This window comes from Pseudophryne corroboree, chromosome 7 (assembly GCF_028390025.1).
Source record: "Pseudophryne corroboree isolate aPseCor3 chromosome 7, aPseCor3.hap2, whole genome shotgun sequence".
NCBI classification, from domain to species: domain Eukaryota; kingdom Metazoa; phylum Chordata; class Amphibia; order Anura; family Myobatrachidae; genus Pseudophryne; species Pseudophryne corroboree.
Genome location: NC_086450.1, coordinates 333,951,349 through 333,970,763, shown reverse-complemented (window position 1 = coordinate 333,970,763; position 19,415 = coordinate 333,951,349). Strand labels below are relative to the sequence as shown.

Below are 19,415 nucleotides of genomic sequence, written 5' to 3'. Positions count from 1 at the left end.
ACCTATTCAATAGGGGCTGATTTTTTCTGACAAGTCGGGAATTCCCGACTTGTCGGAAAACACGTGGCTCGGCGGAATAGCCGCCGATCCGCGTGCTTCTGTCGGAAATGGGGCCAAATCTGACAGGTTTTGGCCCCCTTTCCGACAAACTCAATCCGACTTGAAAACAAGTCGGATTGAGGTGAGGAGATGATACTGCGGGTAGCTGGGGGAGATGAGATTGGCGGCCGGCGGGAGGAGCTGGCTGCAGGGGGACATGTCTGCGGCGGCGGGGGGGAGGCGCTGCAGGGAGAGAGGTGCCTGGCCGTTCCCAAACTCCTCCTGCTGGCTGCCGATCTCTGCTCCCCCCGCCGCCGTCCCGCTCACGCCCACCGCCGTTAATCCTCCCGCCGGCCGCCGCCATCTGCAACCTGGAGGCTGCTGTCAGCGCAGTCGCTGACAGCAGCGGCAGCACAGGACCCTGTGTACGGCCAAATCCGCAAGTCAGATTTGGCCGTCCATTGAATAGGGGCTGTCGGAGTGATTCCGACAACTGCATGTCGGAGTGGATCCGACTCTTAGGGGTATATTCAATAAGAGTCGGGTCCATTCCGACATGCAGTTGTCGGAATGGACCCGACAACCCCTATTCAAAGTGCGGGCAAATCCGACTGTCTGATTTGGCTGTTCCCGGTTTCCTGGCCTGCTGCGGCTGCAGGTGCGCTGACCGGCATCGGGGGGAGATGTCTGCGGCGCCAGGGAGAGCAGCGGAGGAGACGGAGCGGACGGGGGGAGGAGAGCAGGACACGGGGGCAGCAGCGGGTGCAGCAGCGTAGCTGGAGGCTCATGGCAGTGTCCACCCGGCTCCAGCAAGCGGGACCTCGCTTGCTGGATCTGGGTGGATGCTGCCGCTGGGTTCCTGCTCTCCCCGCTGCTCCCTCTGTCTCCTGCTCTCAGCTCCCTCATCTCAATCCGACTTTTTCTAAAGTCGGATTGAGATTGTCGGAAACGGGGCTAAAACCTGTCCGGTTTGGCCCTGCTTCTGACTGCACGCTGACCGGCCGTAATGGGTAGGTCGAAACCCCTTCCAACCTAAAACTGTCGGAAGCTGCCGTCTTTCCTACAAGACGACAGCTTCCGACAGTTATTGAATACACCCCTTATTGAATATACGTAAGACTTTGGAAAATGGCGTCACTTTATAAAATAAAGTACAAGTGCATTGGTTGTTATTCAGAAAACAAACCATGTATGATGTTCCCTGCTTAGGTCTTTCTACTTTTCATTGTCTAGATGAAGTGTGTTTTACCCTATCTGATTATCTAACAGAACACTACTATGATTAACCCAAAATACCTCTGTAGTCTTCCTGTTAAACAAGAAAAGAGGATTCTACTTTTTTCTTCATGTTGTGTAACTGTAAGTTGGCTATATGTGCACAGTTTAATTTTGTGCATTGTCAAGCTGGCAGAATGGCCAAGAGTAGGTTTGGGCAATGTGTATCCCTTTAGCTGTTGTACTCCTCCAAACACAGCCTTGTAGCGAGAGGCAGAGGCCTTTACGGTATTGTGTAAAGTGGAGTTTTTCAACATCCAGAGGTCCCAGGTTGCCTACCTCTCTACCCTAGAATTATGATTCCTTGGACAATGGAATAATCTGTATAGCTGGTAAACTGCCTTTGGTAACATCACTACTATACAGAAATTCCAAGAATGCTAAGAATTTAATAAAACCCCTCATAATTTTACACAATTCTGGTGGGTTTAAAAAAAAAAAAAAAAAAACTCTACCCTTTCAGGGGTCCATTCAATAGTTTTTTGAATGCCGGTAAGTAATGGCCGTCCAAAGGAGCTATTCAATTGTTGTTCAGTTTTGGGCGCTCCTTACTTATCATGCTTGTGGCACCCAAATGCTCTGGGCTCCACAAGGAAAATGCAGTTTGGGTGCCCGGACGCCCAACTTTTTATACATTTCTGCTCACAGGAATCATAATTCTAGGGTACAGAGGTAGGCAACCTGGGACCTCTGGATGTTGAAAACGCCACTTTACACCGTGTGCAAGCAAAAATGATGGGCGCCCGTGGCAGTCATAACCAGTCAGGTTAACAATTGAATAGTTCTGTCAGGCTATAAGCAGCGCTTATAGTGAAGTGTTTTCTAGGACTACAATTTTTGGGGCATGATCAGTCACTAAATAGCAATACGTTATCCTTGCAGAAATGCATTGTAGTGTTTTTTACATCTGTCTATGTATCTAGGTTTTGCATTTTTTTAATTATATGTGCAAGCAAGCCAATAAGAATGATTTTGTGGCAAATATTTATCCTTCCATGCCTCACTAGCTGATTTTACCATCTGTAAACGGTTTTTCGACATGTGATAATGGTATACGTTTAATTTGCCAGCAGTCTGGATCCCGACGGTCAGGATACCGAGGCTGGAATCCTGACAGCTGGCAATGGCGGCAGCCGGAATACTGACGCAACAAATCTACTCCCACTCGTGGGTGTCCATGACGAGCGCAGCGAGCCACTGAGCCCGTTAGGGGACTCTTTAAGCTTGCCCCGCTGCCGGAATACTGGCAGCTGGGACGCCGCTGTTATATTGACAGCTGGCGTTCCGTCCACTGGTAAATCTTACTGAATCTGTGATAATGTGTGTCTAAATAACAGTATACAGAATCTACATCCGTATTTGCCTCTAATTACATAGCGGAATGATGAATCTTTAGTGTTTAATTATGATTTCTTTTTGTTTATAATTTTTTTCCTCTTTTCTGCTCTTTTTGTAGATGATGGACCCAGCCTTGACAGAAATGGGGAAAAATCTTAATGAAGCAATGAAGATGCTAGAAGAAGGCCAGAGGTATGTCTGTTCCTCCCTGATAACCTGGTAATGAATTAAACAAACATAATTTGCATTATTGCAGTTTGTTGTACAGCCATTATAGGCAGGTGTAGCCGCTCAAGGAAGTGTCCTATCCTAAAATAGCTTCTGGCAGGACAACATATTTGGTCCTTGATGTTCCCTACATTTATAGCTGCACCTACAGATCCACTATGACTGTGGTTTCTTGTAGGTCCATACGGTGACGCCCAGAACAGAAATACGTTTATAGTATGTAACTCTGTTAAAGAGCTAGGTATTTATAAAAAAAAAAAACACTCTGTTTCTACACTCACTTATTTAATTGAAAATCCAATAAATAACTGTTCTCTTACTACCTACAAATGCCCTCACATAATGACTTTACATTTGCTTTTGGATAGAAATTTTGCAATATTCCAAACTATTCCTTATTTAAAAACTAAATTCCATGTTCATTATTTTAAATATACAGTTTTCTCTTGTCAGACATGCCAAAGTATTGTATGGTTTTACAGCTTCAGTTAATGAAATGTGGCCTGTGTGTTCAGTCCAAACGCAAAATAAAAACATTGTTTTTAGCAGCTACAGGATCCTCCCATAGATCACTGTGTTAAGTTTTCATATGTTTGGACTATCATTTATTCGTTCATACATTTGTTTTCCTTTGTGTTATTTTTCCTTTTTTTTCCATTTTAAATATAATCTTAGTAGTTTCCAAACATCAAAAAGTGTCTGAGTTGCTCATAAATTGTTCCTACAGTATTACCACATATTTTATGGAGACTATAAGGTGAATAATATTAGTGAATATTTCAAATCCACTACAACTGAGGTTCATTTGTAAAGTCCTAAGATTTTGTCACAGAGGAGGAATAAAAACAGAGAATTATAATAAAAGACATAGAGGCTGGTTACTGGTTATCAGAAAGGTGCAATAACCTGTAACCTGTGCAGGAAGTACAGGTGGCTAGTCTCCAGGCACACAGAACAACCCAAACCCTTTAGCGGAAGGTTGCCAGGGCACTAGAGACACTTCATCTACTTCTGTTGAAAATGTTTTTTATGACAATAATCAGATCCTATAATACTAAATATTTGGTGATATTATTCTGTATTAGCATACAATATTTGATCACTGTATATGTTTGTAGAGGCAGTACAATTGCACCTATAATAGGTACCTAGATAAGGTTATTGCATGGCAAGTTCATGATTCCCACCCCGCACTGATGGGGGTATCCAGTAATAAGTCTACATCGAAGCATCGAAATCTGATGCCCATAATTTAGCCAATGTTTTCCCGCCGGTTTATCAGAAGACCCGGATTCAGAGATCAGATTGTGAACCACCGCAGCTCCATCAGATTGGCTGTCGAATCTGGGTCTCCTGATAAACCGGTGGCGAAACATGCGCCACATGGGGAAAACACTGTATGATAAGAGAACATGGCCAAGGTAATGCCATAAAACATGTTCTTTATTACAACAAGATAAAATTCACAGTAGAAAATGGCAAGAACTGGTGACTAGTAGGTCAGAGAGGGAATAGCTTCTGCTTCACCCAGGAATGGCTTTCTAGTTTCACGATATAGAAAGGTCATTTTCCTAAGAGTTTGGGGAATTTGGGTACGGGATCCCGGCAGTCAAGATGAGAGTGATCAGAATACCAAAACCGGGATCCCGACTGCCAGAATGCCGGCAGGGGGACGAGCGCAACAAAGCCCCTTGCGAGCTCGCTGCGGGCTTGGCTCGCTACGCTTGCCACAGCTTCTATTCCTGGGAGTGGGAATAGCTGTGGAGGCTTCCGGCATTCTGGCGGTCGGGATACCGGCGTCTGTATTTTGACCGCTGGTATCCTGACTACATCCCCTCAGAATAGTTTGCTTAACGATAAACATAGTAAATGTACACTCTACTAGATTACACAATCCAAATATTAGAAGTCCCTAAGTCTCGTATATTGTACTAGTCCTGAAGGCATCTCCTAAATTTCTTCTGCTACAATTTCTGCTTTCATGATTGACTTGTGTGTCTTTATTTTGTTACTAATAGGTCAGCAGAAGAGGAAAAGGACACAAGGAAAGATATCCCTGGACCTCTTCAGGGAAGGTGAGTGGTGCTGGCTCACTGGTACTTTTTTGTCAAGCTGGTAAGCACATACTATATAATGCATGTTGTTGATTATAAAATGACACCCACTACAGCTATTGTAGGGTGTTTCTAAAGCTGCTGGTACATAGGATGTTACTCCATCGATCTTATTCATGAGTATTTTACCTGCTCAGTAGATAGCATAAACGTAAAATGGGAGAGTATAGAGTTAATTGTATAAATGTGATATGGTTAGTTTAGAGAGCTTCAAAGCACTTTATTTTGAATGAGGCAAGGGACATATATAAATATTAGTTGTAATGAACAGGCGCTTTTTCCCATATTTACCAATTTACAGCTGTGTTCTCATACATTGGCAGTACGGATGGTGTAATGGTTAGCATTACTGCCTCACAGCACTGAGGTCATGGGTTCGATCCCCACCATGGCCCTAACTGTGCAGAGTTTGTATATTCTGCCTGTACTTGCATGGGTTTCCTCCGGGTACTCCGGTTTCCTCCCACAATCCAAAAATATACTGGTAGGTTAATTGGCTCCCAACAAAATTAACCCTAGTGTGAATGTGTCTGTGTGTACATGTGATAGGGAATATAGATTGTAAGCTCCACTGAGGCAGGGACTGATGTGAATGGCCAAATATTCTCTGTAAAGTGCTGCGGAATATGTGTGCGCTATATAAATAACTGGTAATAAATAATAATAACATATGGCCTCAATACACCATGCAGCGGCAGAGGCCCGGAGCGATTGAGCCGCCAGGTCTTGTGTAACTCCACTAGTGTCAGGCATCTTTTTTTGATGAAAATGCATCTTAGATACGTTTGCAGTGCGACTAGTACACAACAGGAGACTGAACTGATTCATTTTGTATTGCATACAACAGAATTTTGTATACAAAAACCACGGCTGCTGCATTGCAGCACTTCGGATGCAGATTAATGGACTCAGTAGTACACAGATATACAAGTGTGTTGCATATCAAATTAATCGTCAGTCTACTGATGCGTCCTAGTCGCATCATGCCCTTGATGCATGTTTGGCAAAAAAGACCAGTAGAATTTCACTGGACCTGGCATGCCAAGAGGGGCTATTTTAAGTAGCTGGAAACACTTTTTTTTTTTTCTTTTGGCTTTGAAGGCAAAAAAAGCCCAGGCTGTTTCTCACTGGTGGATAGTTTCCCACTGGTGGGAGATATTACAAATGACATTCCGCTAAGAAAGTATATTTGGGGGTAATCCTGGGTGCATGGCTGCCATCAGAAGTGATGGGGCACGGGACTGGCAAAATAGGCAGCCCCCCCCCCCCCCCCCCCCCCCAATAAATAATAAATAAAATCTCTATCTATCTATCTATCTATCTATCTATCTATCTATCTATCTGTCGTATTTAAAAAAAAAGCTAATTCCTGTGTACCCCCAGTTTTGCCCCCAGCACCGTATTAAGCTGCCCCACACAGTAATGCCCCTGTGCCTGCTCATTGTCGGGGGTATTTTTGTCAGGGCCCAGGGTTCTGCTCACCTTCTCCTGTTGCCGCTGCAGACTGTGTTCGGCATCCTGCTTCATTTAAAACTATTGAATGTGTCCCTCCCAAAATGGCTGCCGCCTTGGAGGAGACAGTTATTAAAGATACTAGAGCCTCCTCTAATATCTTTAATTACTGCCTCATCTGAGGCAGCGGCCATCTTGAGAGGGACAATTTCAATAGCCTGCGGGTGCTGGGGCCGGTCAAACGGCGTCGGCAGGAGGACTGACAGTGGCAGGCAGCGGAATCTGTTAGAGAGGCCAGGCCCGGGACAGCTGTACCCGCAGCACCTCTCTGATGGCGGGCCTGCCTTGGGGTAATTCATAATGGCTACAAGAAAGTTATAAAAGTTAGCAAGAATGTTCTAAGTCTAGAGCAGCACCCTGATTCGCTTAAGTTGTGGGGCAATATGTAATATCCTGCGAGGTGCAGGTTATTCAGAATTTTCTGCAAGTCTGCCCGTATTTCTAAAGCAGAAATCATTTACAAGTCAAAGAAGACCTGGTTTTACCTTTTAAATGATTGCCACCTTAAAAACACGGGCAGACTTGCAGAAAATAACGAACAGCCTGCACCTCGCAGGCTATTACATATCACCCATGGGCTTACATAATTTGATTTTTGAAGCCGAGTAGTGAACCATATGTTAAAACGTTATTAGCAAGGCCTCTTGAGTTATGCATACTTTATACTGTGCTAGCGCTGAGCTCCAAGTTTATCATAAATGGGTCACTTGCTTTCTTTCTACCTGGGTTGCTGTATATGAGAGTGATTCAGAGCGTCTGTATGCAGGGGCTGCATTTGATGGGTCTGTGCATGCGCACCGGCCACAGTGCGCGACCATTCACCTTGTGGCTGCATCAAGGTGATTGATGCGTTCAGGGATGGCATTGCGGGGGGCGTGGTGTTCAAAATGGGGCATGCCTTAAATCGATGCATCCACAATTACATTGCTGACGCCTTGTGAGGCGGCGCCACACATGCTGGACGGCCTTGCCCTGTGCTGGGTGGCCCCCAGCATGTGAGGAGATGAACGCAGATATTGCTGCGGGAAGCAAGATCTGTGTCTATCTCTGAATATCTCCCTCTAGCCAAACTGTTTGTTTCCAAGCAAACAAACTGGTCCTTTGGTGGGAACTAGGGGGCTAATTCAGACCTGATCGCTGCTGTGCGTTTTCGCACCGCGGGCGATCAGGTCTGAACTGCGCATGCACCGCAATGCGCAGGCGCACCAGTCCGCCTGCCCATTGCGCCGGGGAGTGCTGGGATGATGCCAAAAATCCGATCGCACTGGCGATCGCAAGGAGATTGACAGGTAGAGGGCGTTTGTGGGTGGCAACTGACCGTTTCTAGAGTGTCCGGAAAAATGCAGGAGGAACCCGGCGTTTTGATGGAGGATTCGTGACGTCGGCTCCAGCCCCGATCATCGCAGCGGCTAAGTCCTGGGCTGTGCAGAGACTGCACAAACTGCTGTTTGTGCAGCTCTCCTGCACATGCGATCGCACACCTGCGCAAGGAATTCTACCTACCCCTGTAGGTGGCGACTACCTGATTGCAGGGATGAAAAAAATGCACCCTAGGGATCAGGTCTGAATTACCCCATAGGGCTCACAAGAAGCAGCTTCTTCGCTTACCTGATATGCCTGTAATATGTATGCTCTGAACCAGGCCCCTCCCACTTGTGAGACCTCACCGTAGGTTTAAATTTGCGCGCAAACACAGCTACAGTAGATCTGAGGATAAACTTGTATAAAGAAAATGTTTGTTTAATTATCCTTTCAGTGGTCAGAACATGGTGAGCATTCTGCAGCTGGTGCAGACCCTCATGTATGAAGATGAAGAAGAGGATCCACAGTCCTATCGGTAATTAGTTGCATGTCCACATATGTATAGAATTATTATATGTTTTGTAGTCAATGGGGTAAATTTACTGATTGCTATGGGCAACATCCCATCTTAAATAGAACTCCCATCTTGGTAAATTTACCCCCATGTCTGTAGATCTCTAAAACAATGATTGTTGTTTGCATTATAAATCCTGAATGGCTGACATGAGTAATTTTGTATTCTGCGATATCAGAAGAAATGTAGTAAAATATAACAAAAATATTTTGCAAACTTTTAAAAAACATGCAAGATTATCCTCAGCAAACTGCTTTAGAGCTGCATGAAGATTCTACACCTATGGAGAAGGACATTATTTTATCAGAACAAACCCCGTAATTACCAGCGCTCTTACATGTTGGATAACCCATTTGATGCAGGTGTAAGGTCAAAGGTTTTTCATTGGTGTTCTTTCCTCCACAAAGCTTCATTCACTCTTCCTGTTCTTACCCTTTGCTCCAGGTTGTTGCAGCCAAGATTCTGATTCTTTCCACTGTTAGTGAGGTTCAGAATCAGAATCAGCTTTATTGGCCAGGTACACTAGCGTATACTAGGAATTTGTTTTCGGTTTACAGTGCAGCAGCCAGGGGGGAACAAGTAGACAAGAGGGGGGGGGGGAATAAATGCAGTATACAGATTAAGTAAAAGTACACGGTGTTCGTTCCAATCAGAAGATCGGAGTAGAGTGACTGGACAGTCAGTCCGTCCAGCGGTTTGTCAGGAGTTCAGCAGGTGGACTGCTTGTGGAAAGAAGCTTTTGAGGCTTCTATTGGTTCAGGTGGGAATGGCCCTATATCTTTTCCCGGATGGCAGCAGGATGAGCTCGCCATAGCCTGGGTGCAGCGGATCATTGGCTATCCTAGTAGCCCGTTTTTTGGCTATGGACCTGTACAGGTCATGGACAGGCGGGAGGTCAACTCCGAGGATCTTCTCTGCGGACCTTACCACTTTTTGGAGCCTGCGTTTGTCTCTCTCGCTGGCGGAGCTATACCAGACGATAATCGTGGAGCACAGGACAGATTTTACAATTGCGGAGTAGAAGAGGAGCAGGAGATTCTGTGGGACATTAAACTTCTTAAGTTGCCTTAAGAAGAACAGCCTCTGCTGCGCCCTACCGAATATGGCATTTGCATTTGGTCCCCACTTGAGGTCTCTAGAGATCGTAGTCCCCGTATTCCTTCCACTGTTAGTGAGGTTGTTCTCTTATCTAGATAATTTAGGACAGTGGTTCTCAAACTCATCCTCAGGAACCCCACACAGTTCACAGGTCACCTAGCACATAGTGTATTCATTACTCACGGAAACATTTTAAAAGATCCACAGGTGGAGCTGATTATTTCACTTACAATTCTGTGAGAAGACCTGGAAAACATTTGGGGTCCTGAGGACAGAGTTTGAGAACCTGTGGCCTAGGAGATGGTCTCACGTGATAAATTAAAATTCTTTAGATACCTTTGTTTAACGATTTATATGTATCAGGTTTATACACACCACTGTGAGCTGATAAACTCCTAGTAGCTGTACATCTGTAGTATAAGGGTCCCCTCTAGGGATGATCTCTTGTTAAGAAGGTTTTGGTGCCTCTGGAAAAATGGAAAAAAATAACCCATCCTTCAGCTGAAGTATAATTTATGATTGTACGCTATATCTATCCGACCTGTTTTTATCTTTTTCATCTCTTTTTTTTGTTTTTGTTAATTATTAGTTTGATTCAAATCTAATCATGTTGTGGAAATATGGTTGTTTTATTTTTCTCCATATATTTAACAATACAATGAATGTACTGTTTTTAACCAATAAAGATATTGGGTGAAATTTAATAGCCTGCGAGTTGCAGACTGTGCAGGACTTTGTGCGAGTTGCAGGCTGTGCAGGACTTTGTGCGAGTTGCAGGCTGTGCAGGACTTTGTGCGAGGTGCAGGCTGTGCAGGACTTTGTGCGAGTTGCAGGCTGTGCAGGACTTTGTGCGAGTTGCAGGCTGTGCAGGACTTTGTTCGAGTTGCAGACTGTGCAGGACTTTGTGCGAGTTGCAGGCTGTGCAGGACTTTGTGCGAGTTGCAGGCTGTGCAGGACTTTGTGCGAGTTGCAGGCTGTGCAGGACTTTGTGCGAGTTGCAGGCTGTGCAGGACTTTGTGCGAGTTGCAGGCTGTGCAGGACTTTGTGCGAGTTGCAGGCTGTGCAGGACTTTGTGCGAGGTGCAGGCTGTGCAGGACTTTGTGCTAGGTGCAGACTGTGCAGGACTTTGAGCGAAGTGTAGGTTGTACAGCACTTTGGGGGCCATTCCGACCTGATCGCACGCTGCCATTTTCTCTAACGTCCTAGTGGATGCTGGGGACTCCGTAAGGACCATGGGGAATAGAGGGGCTAAGAAAGATTTAGTACTACTGGTGTGCACTGGCTCCTCCCTCTATGCCCCTCCTCCAGACCTCAGTTAGAATCTGTGCCCGGCCAGAGCTGGGTGCTTTTAGTGGGCTCTCCTGAGCTTGCTAATAAGAAAGTATTTTAGTTAGGTTTTTTATTTTCAGAGAGCTTCTGCTGGCAACAGACTCTCTGCTACGAGGGACTGAGGGGAGAGAAGCAAACCTACTAACTGCGGCTAGGTTGCGCTTCTTAGGCTACTGGACACCATTAGCTCCAGAGGGATCGAACACATGACCTGACCTTGTCGTACGTTCCCGGAGCCGCGCCGCCGTCCCCCTCGCAGAGCCAGAAGACAGAAGCCGGCAGAAGCAAGAAGACATCAAAATCGGCGGCAGAAGACTCCTGTCTTCACATGAGGTAGCGCACAGCACTGCAGCTGTGCGCCATTGCTCCCGCATTACACCCACACACTCCGGTCACTGTAGGGTGCAGGGCGCAGGGGGGGACGCCCTGGGCAGCAATTAAGTACCTCCTGGCAAAAGCAGCATATATACAGTTGGACACTGTTATATGCATGAGCCCCCGCCATTAATTTTACACAAAATCGCGGGAGAAGCCCGCCGCTGAGGGGGCGGGGCCTTCTTCCTCAGCACTCACCAGCGCCATTTTCTCTCCACAGATCCGCTGAGAGGAAGCTCCCCAGGCTCTCCCCTGCACGATAGAGAGGGTGTAAAAGAGAGGGGGGGGCACATAAATTTGGCGTTAAAACAATATATACAGCAGCTACTGGGTTAACACTAAGTTACTGTGTGATTCCTGGGTCATATAGCGCTGGAATGTGTGCTGGCATACTCTCTCTCTGTCTCTCCAAAGGGCCTTGTGGGGGAACTGTCTTCAAATAGAGCATCCCCTGTGTGCGTGGTGTGTCGGTATGTGTGTGTCGACATGTCTGAGGTAAAAGGCTCCCCTAAGGAGGAGATGGAGCTAATATGTGTGTGTGAGGGTGTCTCCGTCGACAACGCCGACACCTGTTTGGATATGTGTAAGAGCTGAGGTGAATTTATTGCACAAAAGATTAGAGAACAGACAGGAAATCTACCCTTGTCTGTCCCTATGTCACAGAGACCTTCAGAGTCTCACAATGCTCACTATCCAAAATTATAATTAACACTGATATCGACACGGAGTTTGACTCCAGTGTCGACTACGATAATGCAAAGTTACAGCCAAGATGGCTGAAAGGTATTCAATATATGATTATTGTAATAAAAGATGATTTGCATATCACTGATGACTCATTTGTCCCTGACACAAGGGTACACATGTTAAGGGGAAGAAAGCTGAGGTAAATTTCCCTCCTCTCATGAGGAAAAAGAGCGGGAAACTCCAGACAAGAGACTGCAGCTTACCACAAAAAATTCTCAAGCAGTATCCTTTCCCCACTAGGGCCAGGATGTGATGGGAATCTTCCCCTAGGGTGTCCCGTTTGCCCAGAAGGTAGCACTAGCTATTCTCAGGGATCCTGCAGATAGCGTGCACATTCTAGTATACTACTCAGACCGGCGATTGTGTCGGCATGGGTTTATAGCGCTGTGGCAGCGTGTGAAGGTACCTTATCAGCAGAGATTGAGACCCTAGTATGCATATAGATATAGATATATAGATATATATATATATATATATATATGTATATATAGAAATATATATATATTAAAGATGCTGTCTTAAGTGATAGATATATATATAGATATATATATATATATATATATATATATATATAAATGAAACATGCCCAAAGAGACATGAGTCTACTGGGTCCTAGAGTCAAAGCTATGTCGATTTCTGCTTGACGTGTCCTGTAGAATGTGCAATGGACAGATGATGCCGATTTAAGAGGCATATGGAAGGCTGAGGATTGTGTGGAGAAGGGTTCTCGGACCTGGTCTCCACAGCTATAGCTGGTAATTCTGATATTTTGCCTTATATTCCTGCACAGCCTAGGAAAGCACGACATTATCAAATGCAGCCTTTCGAATAAACAAACAAAGTTCGAGGTGCGTCCTTTTTTGCCAGAGGCAGGGGCAGAGGAAAGAAGCTGCACAACACAGCTAGTTCCCAGGAACAGAAGTCCTCCCCGGCCTCTACAAAAATCCACCGTATGTCGCTGGGGCTCCACAGGCGGAGCTAGGCCCGGTGGGGGCACGCCTTCGTAAGTTCAGCCACAAGTGGGTTCACTCCCTGTTAGATCCCTGGGCAATAGATATTGTGTCTCAGGGATACAAGCTGGACTTTGAGAAGATGCCCCCTCACCGACGGCCCTGCCGGCTTCCCCCCACGAGAGGGAAACAGTGTTAACTGCAATTCTTAAATTGTATTTTCAACAGGTGGTGGTCAAGGTTCCCCTCCTTCAACAAGGAGGGGGTTATTATTCGACCATGTTGTAGTCCCGAAACCAGACGGTTCGGTCGGACCCATATTGAATTTAAAATCCCTGAACATATACCTGAAAGGGTTCAAGTTGGAATCGCTAAGAGCGGTGATTGCAAGCCTGAAAGGGGGAGATTTTATGGTGACTCGGGACATAAAGGATGCATTCCTTCATGTCCCCATTTATCCACCTCATCAGGCGTACCTCAGAATTGCGGTACGGGATGGTCATTACCAATTTCAAACGTTGCCGTTTGGTCTCTCCACGGCCTTGAGAATATTCACCAAGGTAATGGCGGAAATGATGGTGCTCCTGCGGAAGCAAGGTGTCACTATTATCACGTACTTGGACGATCTCCTCATAAAAGCGAGATCAAGAGAGCAGTTGCTGAACAGCGTATCGCTTTCTCCGAAAGTGAAACGGCAACACGGCTGGGTTCTATATATTCCAAAGTCGCAGTTGGTTCTTACAGCTCATCTGCCTCTCCTAGGCATGATCCTAGACACAGACCAGAAAAGGGTTTATCTCCCGAAAGAGAGAGCTCAGGAGCTCGTGACACTGGACAGGAATCTATTAAAACTAAAACAGGTGTCAGTGCATCACTGCACTCGAGTCCTGGGAAGGAGGGTGGCATCATACGAGGCCATTCCCTTCGGCAGGTTCCATACCTTCCAATGGGACTTACTGGACAAGTGGTCCGGATCACATCTTCGGATGCATCGGTTAATCACCCTATCCCCCAGAGCAAGGGTGTCTCTCCTGTGGTGACTGCAGAGTGCTCACCTTCTCGAAGGTCGCAGATTCGGCATTCAGGACTGGGTCCTGGTGACCACGGATGCAAGCCTCCGAGGGTGGGGGGCAGTCACACAGGGAAGAAATTTCCAAGGGCTGTGGTCAAGGCAGGAGACTTGCCTTCACATCAATATCCTGGAACTAAGGGCCATATACAACGCCCTAAGTCAAGCGGAGACCCTGCTTCGCGACCAACCGGTTCTGATCCAGTCAGACAATATCACCGCAGTGGCTCATGTAAACCGCCAAGGCGACACAAGGAGCAGGGTGGCGATGGTAGAAGCCACCAGAATTCTTCGCTGGGCGGAGAATCACGTAAGCACACTGTCAGCAGTGTTCATTCCGGGAGTGGACAACTGGGAAGCAGACTTCCTCAGCAGGCACGACCTCCACCCGGGAGAGTGGGGACTTCACCAAGAAGTCTTCACGCAGATTGCAAATCGACGGGAACTGCCACAGGTGGACATGATGGCGTCCCGCCTCGACAAAAAGCTAAAATGGTATTGCACCAGGTCAAGGGACCCTCAGGCGATAGCTGTGGATGCACTAGTAACACCGTGGGTGTTCCAGTCGGTCTATGTGTTTCCTCCTCTTCCTCTCATACCAAAGGTGCTGAGAATTGTAAGAAAAAGAGGAGTGAGAACAATACTCATTGTTCCGGATTGGCCATGAAGGACTTGGTACCCGGAACTGCAAGAAATGCTCACAGAGGACCCATGGCCTCTGCCTCTCAGACAGGACCTGTTGCAACAAGGGCCCTGTCTGTTCCAAGACTTACCGCGGCTGCGTTTGACGGCATGGCGGTTGAACGCCGGATCCTAGCGGAAAAAGGCATTCCGGATGAAGTTATTCCTACGCTGATAAAGGCTAGGACGTGACAGCAAAGCATTATCACCGTATATGGCGAAAATATGTTGCTTGGTGTGAGGCCAGGAAGGCCCTACAGAAGAATTCCAGCTGGGTCGATTCCTGCACTTCCTAAAGTCAGGAGTGACTATGGGCCTAAAATTAGGGTCCATAAAGGTCCAGATTTCGGCCCTATCCATTTTCTTTCAAAAAGAACTGGCTTCACTGCCTGAGGTTCAGACGTTTGTTAAGGGAGTGCTGCATATTCAGCCCCCTTTTGTGCCACCAGTGGCACCTTGGGATCTTAACGTGGTGTTGGGTTTCCTGAAATCCCACTGGTTTGAGCCACTTAAGACTGTGGAGCTAAAGTATCTCACGTGCTGGGCGATGGATTGTACAAAGAATCCATTCGCACAGCCGATCGCAAGGAGATTGACAGGAAGAAGGCGTTTATGGGTGTCAACTGACCGTTTTCTGGGAGTGTTTGGAAAAATGCAGGCATGTCCAAGCGTTTGCAAGGCGGGTGTCTGACGTCAATTCCGGGACCGGACAGGCTGAAGTGATCACAGTGGCTGAATAAGTTTAGACCTACTCAGAAACTGCACAAACTGTTTTTGTACTTGCACAGCTAAAATACACTCCCCTGTAGGCGGCTACTATGAGTTCACACGGCTGCTAAAAACAGCTAGCGAGTGATCAACTCTGAATGACCCCCTTTGTGCAAGAGGTGCAGGCTGTGCTGAACTTTGGGGGTAATTCAGACCTGATCGTAGCAGCAAATTTGTTAGCAGTTGGGCAAAACCATGTGCACTGCAGGTGGGGCGGATATAACATATGCAGAGAGAGTTAGATTTGGGTGTGGTGTGTTCAGACTGAAATCTAAATTGCAGTGTAAAAATAAAGCAGGCAGCATTTACTCTGCACAGAAACAATATAACCCTCCCAAATCTAACTCTCTCTGCACATGTTTTATCTGCCTCACCTGCAGTGCACATGGTTTTGTCCAACTGCTAACAAATTTGCTGCTACGATTAGGTCTGAATTACCCCCTTTGTGCAAAGTGCAGTCTGTGCAGGATTTTGTGTGAGATGAAGGCTATTGGGGATTTTCTGTGAGTTGGCCAATATTTTTAAAGCAGCAATCATTTACATGGTAAAACCAACCTGGGGTTGCCTTGTAAATGATTGCCGCTTTAAATACAGGCTTACTCACAGAAGTTCCTGCACAGTCAGCACATCACAGGCTATTACATATTGCTCATTGTACAGCATCTAAAAAAAAATATATTTCTCTTTCATCCATCTGGGGGACGCTGCGCAGTTACTTGTGGGTTAGAGGTGTGTGGTTGTGGAGTTTGGCACAGAACTATTAAGAACTGACCCCTCCCCCCTCTAACCCCTCCCATCTCCTTCCTGCCCAGCCAGCACCTCAGTTTTAGTTTTGTGCCTGTGGAGTACAGACACAGATTTTTCTCTCATGAAGATTTTAGTTAGGTATTTTATTATTTTATCACTTGGAGTGCCTAGTCCCTGTATACAGGTGACAGGTGCTACTAGAGTGGGGTTAGCTAGAGATTCCCACTCTGTTCTGCCGCTGAAAGCCACCACACTTCGGTCACTGGGGCTGGATTCCTGTTCCTAAGAAGTCGGCAGTGAGGAGGTACAGGATAGACACAATCTGTCTGACAGTATTGGTCTATCCTTCCCTATATAATATAGAATATATAATATAGAATATTTGTACTTATACTTGTGTGCCTCTTCCCCCCCCCCCTCCCCCTCCGCTCTCTCTCCGGAGGTGAGCGTTGGAGTGCAGTACCATATTCCACTGTGTTTTGACCAGACATTCTATAGACTAGAGGGCCAGTGCTCCTTCCCTAGCTATAAGTAGACTGTCACTGGCTGTAACTGCTGGTTCACAAAGTCTGGGCAATGTTACATTTAACTGAAGGAAAGGGGAAGAGAGTGGTGAGTCACTCTCCGGGGGATCGCTAGAGGCTGCCCGCACAGAGCCGCTGTATGTAGCGGTGCGCGGGAGCAGCTGCCCGAACAAAGCCATTACCTGAACACAGCCGCTGTATATAGCGGTGTGCGGGTGCCACTGCCCGATCAGAGCCGCTGGGGAGCCGCTGGATGTAGCAGTGAGCAGGAGACGCAGGCTTCCGGCTATAGCAGGGGGACGCGGCGCTTACTTCAAAAGGACGGATTCCCGCCCTGCACTGCCTTGCGCGCCCTCCCGGCCAGCGTCTGCAAAGCACCGGGCGCCATCTTCTACGGAGACAGTACAAGGGGCGCTGTGCAGCACACACCTAACAGCAAGTATATTTTGGGGGCATAGTGTTACTCTACACTTGTAATGAGAGTTAACAGATTTAATTTTTGCACAAATTACTCTGAGCTTATAGTTCGTTTGTAGTGCACTTGTTTAAAGAAAATAAATAAATAAATAAAATAAAGTTTAATTATGTCAATACGTCATGAGTCAAGGCTAGCTAAGGGTAAAGCGGATGCTGATACCCTCTGTGCTTCATGCTCTGGTGCATCTGTGGTGATCCAACAGGGAGTTTCCGCGGATCAGTCTATGTCTGCTTGGATCAGAGACATCTGGTGTGGGCTTAAAATATGGGCAGATGTCTTGCTAATTTAATTCAATCCCAAAACAAGTTTGTAAACTCTGCCGGCAGTTCTTCTGCTACAAAACGGCCATAGCCGTTGCCGCTATAACTTTCTGGGGGGTTCTGATTGACACAGCGCATGTGCTGTCTGCATGCACCTAGAACAATGTTCAGGTGTAGTTTTTATAAAAAGGGGAAGTAGACCCAGAGTGGGGCGAGATTTCTGTCTGGGAAGATGACTTTTCTACTAGCTCAGCTGTTAGATTGCTGATAGACTCCATCCGTCACCTTAATAACAGGGATATTTTAAAGGAGCCTGACTTAAGCCGGATTCTCGTTTCCAATCCCCTACGGCATAAAAAATTTCTATATCCTTTTACAGAGAGGATATCAGATTTTGGGAAACAGGCCAAAAGGTAGACGTTCCCATTTCAAATTTAGCAGGAACTACGGTTATTCCTTCTGTACAGTCTGTGACGTTGAAAGATCAGATGGAAGCAATGCCTAAATCTGTTTTCTTTATCAGGTGTTTCTCTTCAACCACTTTTAGCTGGCGCTTGGGTCCTCAAGGCCGCGGATGACTGACTAGCACAGGTCATCTCTGGAAGGTAGTCTGACGATCCATCGGAAGCCATTCAATTAACAGAACAGATTTCAGAAGGTTCTTACTTATGTGGGTGAGGCCTTGGTTGATCCTGCTGCACTACAATTCCGTATTTCTGCCTTGACCGTGACAACAAGACGGTCTCTTTGGTCTCGGGTTTGGAAGGCCGATTTTGACCCCAAACAGACCTTGTCGGCGGTACCATTTGAAGGTGAGTACTCTTTAGGTCGGAATCAAAGAAGATTATCTCACATTCTACAGAAGGAACCCCTTTCTTCCAGTTGCTCCTCCGAAACCGAATTCTACAAGGTTCCGGTACTTTCATATACAGGGGATACCCACGAAGGGAGGCATTCAGAGGTAGACGTAAACCTGCCAACAAACCTACTGCATGACGGTTCACGATCCTCGGAGGAGTCAGTGACGGTTGAGACTCGGTTACTACAGTTCAAAGAAGGGTGGTTCCTATCGAAACGAGGACCCAGTCCCATATCGGGTGTTCATCACACCTCTTTCAAATGGTTCCTTCGGACGTCGAGCTCTTCATCATGCAACAGCCATTTTGCTTACGAAATTAAGTAATTCTTCTAGGTCCCGCTCGGCAGAGAGGTCGGGATTTTACTCGTGGACAAACTGGAGGATTCATTTCAACCCAAAAGTTCAAAATGGAATCCATCCTCTCGGTTATTGTCGCCAAGGAAACGGGGATATTTGGCCTAATTGGACGTAAGACGCCTATCTGCTTGTTTCTATTTGGACGGGTCATCAATCTCTTCTGAGATTCGCGGTCGGCCTTGACATTTTCAGTTTCAGGCAGGGAATCAACATTATTCTGTATTTGGGTAATCTGTTGATCAAGGCAGGGTGGATTCTTCATCAGAACTTGCGTTTCGCTATGGAGTCTCTGCGGTCACTCGGATGAATAATTTATTGTCTGAAATCATCTTTGCTTCCTTCCCGGAAGATGATGTTTCTGGGACTTTTATTCGACACCAACAACCAGAAAAGTGGTTCTTCCTCAGGACAAGATTCAGGACATACAGTCCAGAATTCGAACACGGCTACATTTACCGGTGGTTTCGGTTCTCCGTTGCATGCAAGTGAGACAAGATGGTGGCAACCTTCAAGGCAGTTCCATATGCCACGTTTCAGACTCGACCCTTTTCAGACTCAGATTCTCAACTGTTGGACTCGGACAGGGCCTCATCTTGAATTACTGTTGGTCCGCGTGTCTGTACAGACTCGTCAGTCGCTTCGCTGGGGGTTTCACAGATACAATTTGACCAAAGTAGTTCCGTTCACAATTTGGTCTTGGGTGATGGTCACCACAAACACCGGCCTCAGAGGTTGGGGGGCGGTGTTTCAGACTCATCACTTTCAGGGACTCTGGACCAGTCAAGAGTTAA

The 19,415-nt window shown here is 46.5% G+C and overlaps 1 protein-coding gene across 3 annotated transcripts in view; it reads left to right on the top strand.

Moving 5' to 3' along the window:
* Nucleotides 1-19,415, top strand: part of PDXDC1 (pyridoxal dependent decarboxylase domain containing 1) — a 409,736-nt gene that overhangs the window by 315,965 nt on the left and 74,356 nt on the right. For all 3 annotated transcript variants that reach the window (XM_063934357.1, XM_063934356.1, XM_063934355.1), the window contains 3 exons: nucleotides 2,771-2,844; nucleotides 4,899-4,955; nucleotides 8,263-8,343. In XM_063934357.1, the coding sequence (XP_063790427.1) occupies nucleotides 2,771-2,844; nucleotides 4,899-4,955; nucleotides 8,263-8,343 (212 nt within the window). The remainder of the gene's footprint in view (nucleotides 1-2,770; nucleotides 2,845-4,898; nucleotides 4,956-8,262; nucleotides 8,344-19,415) is intronic.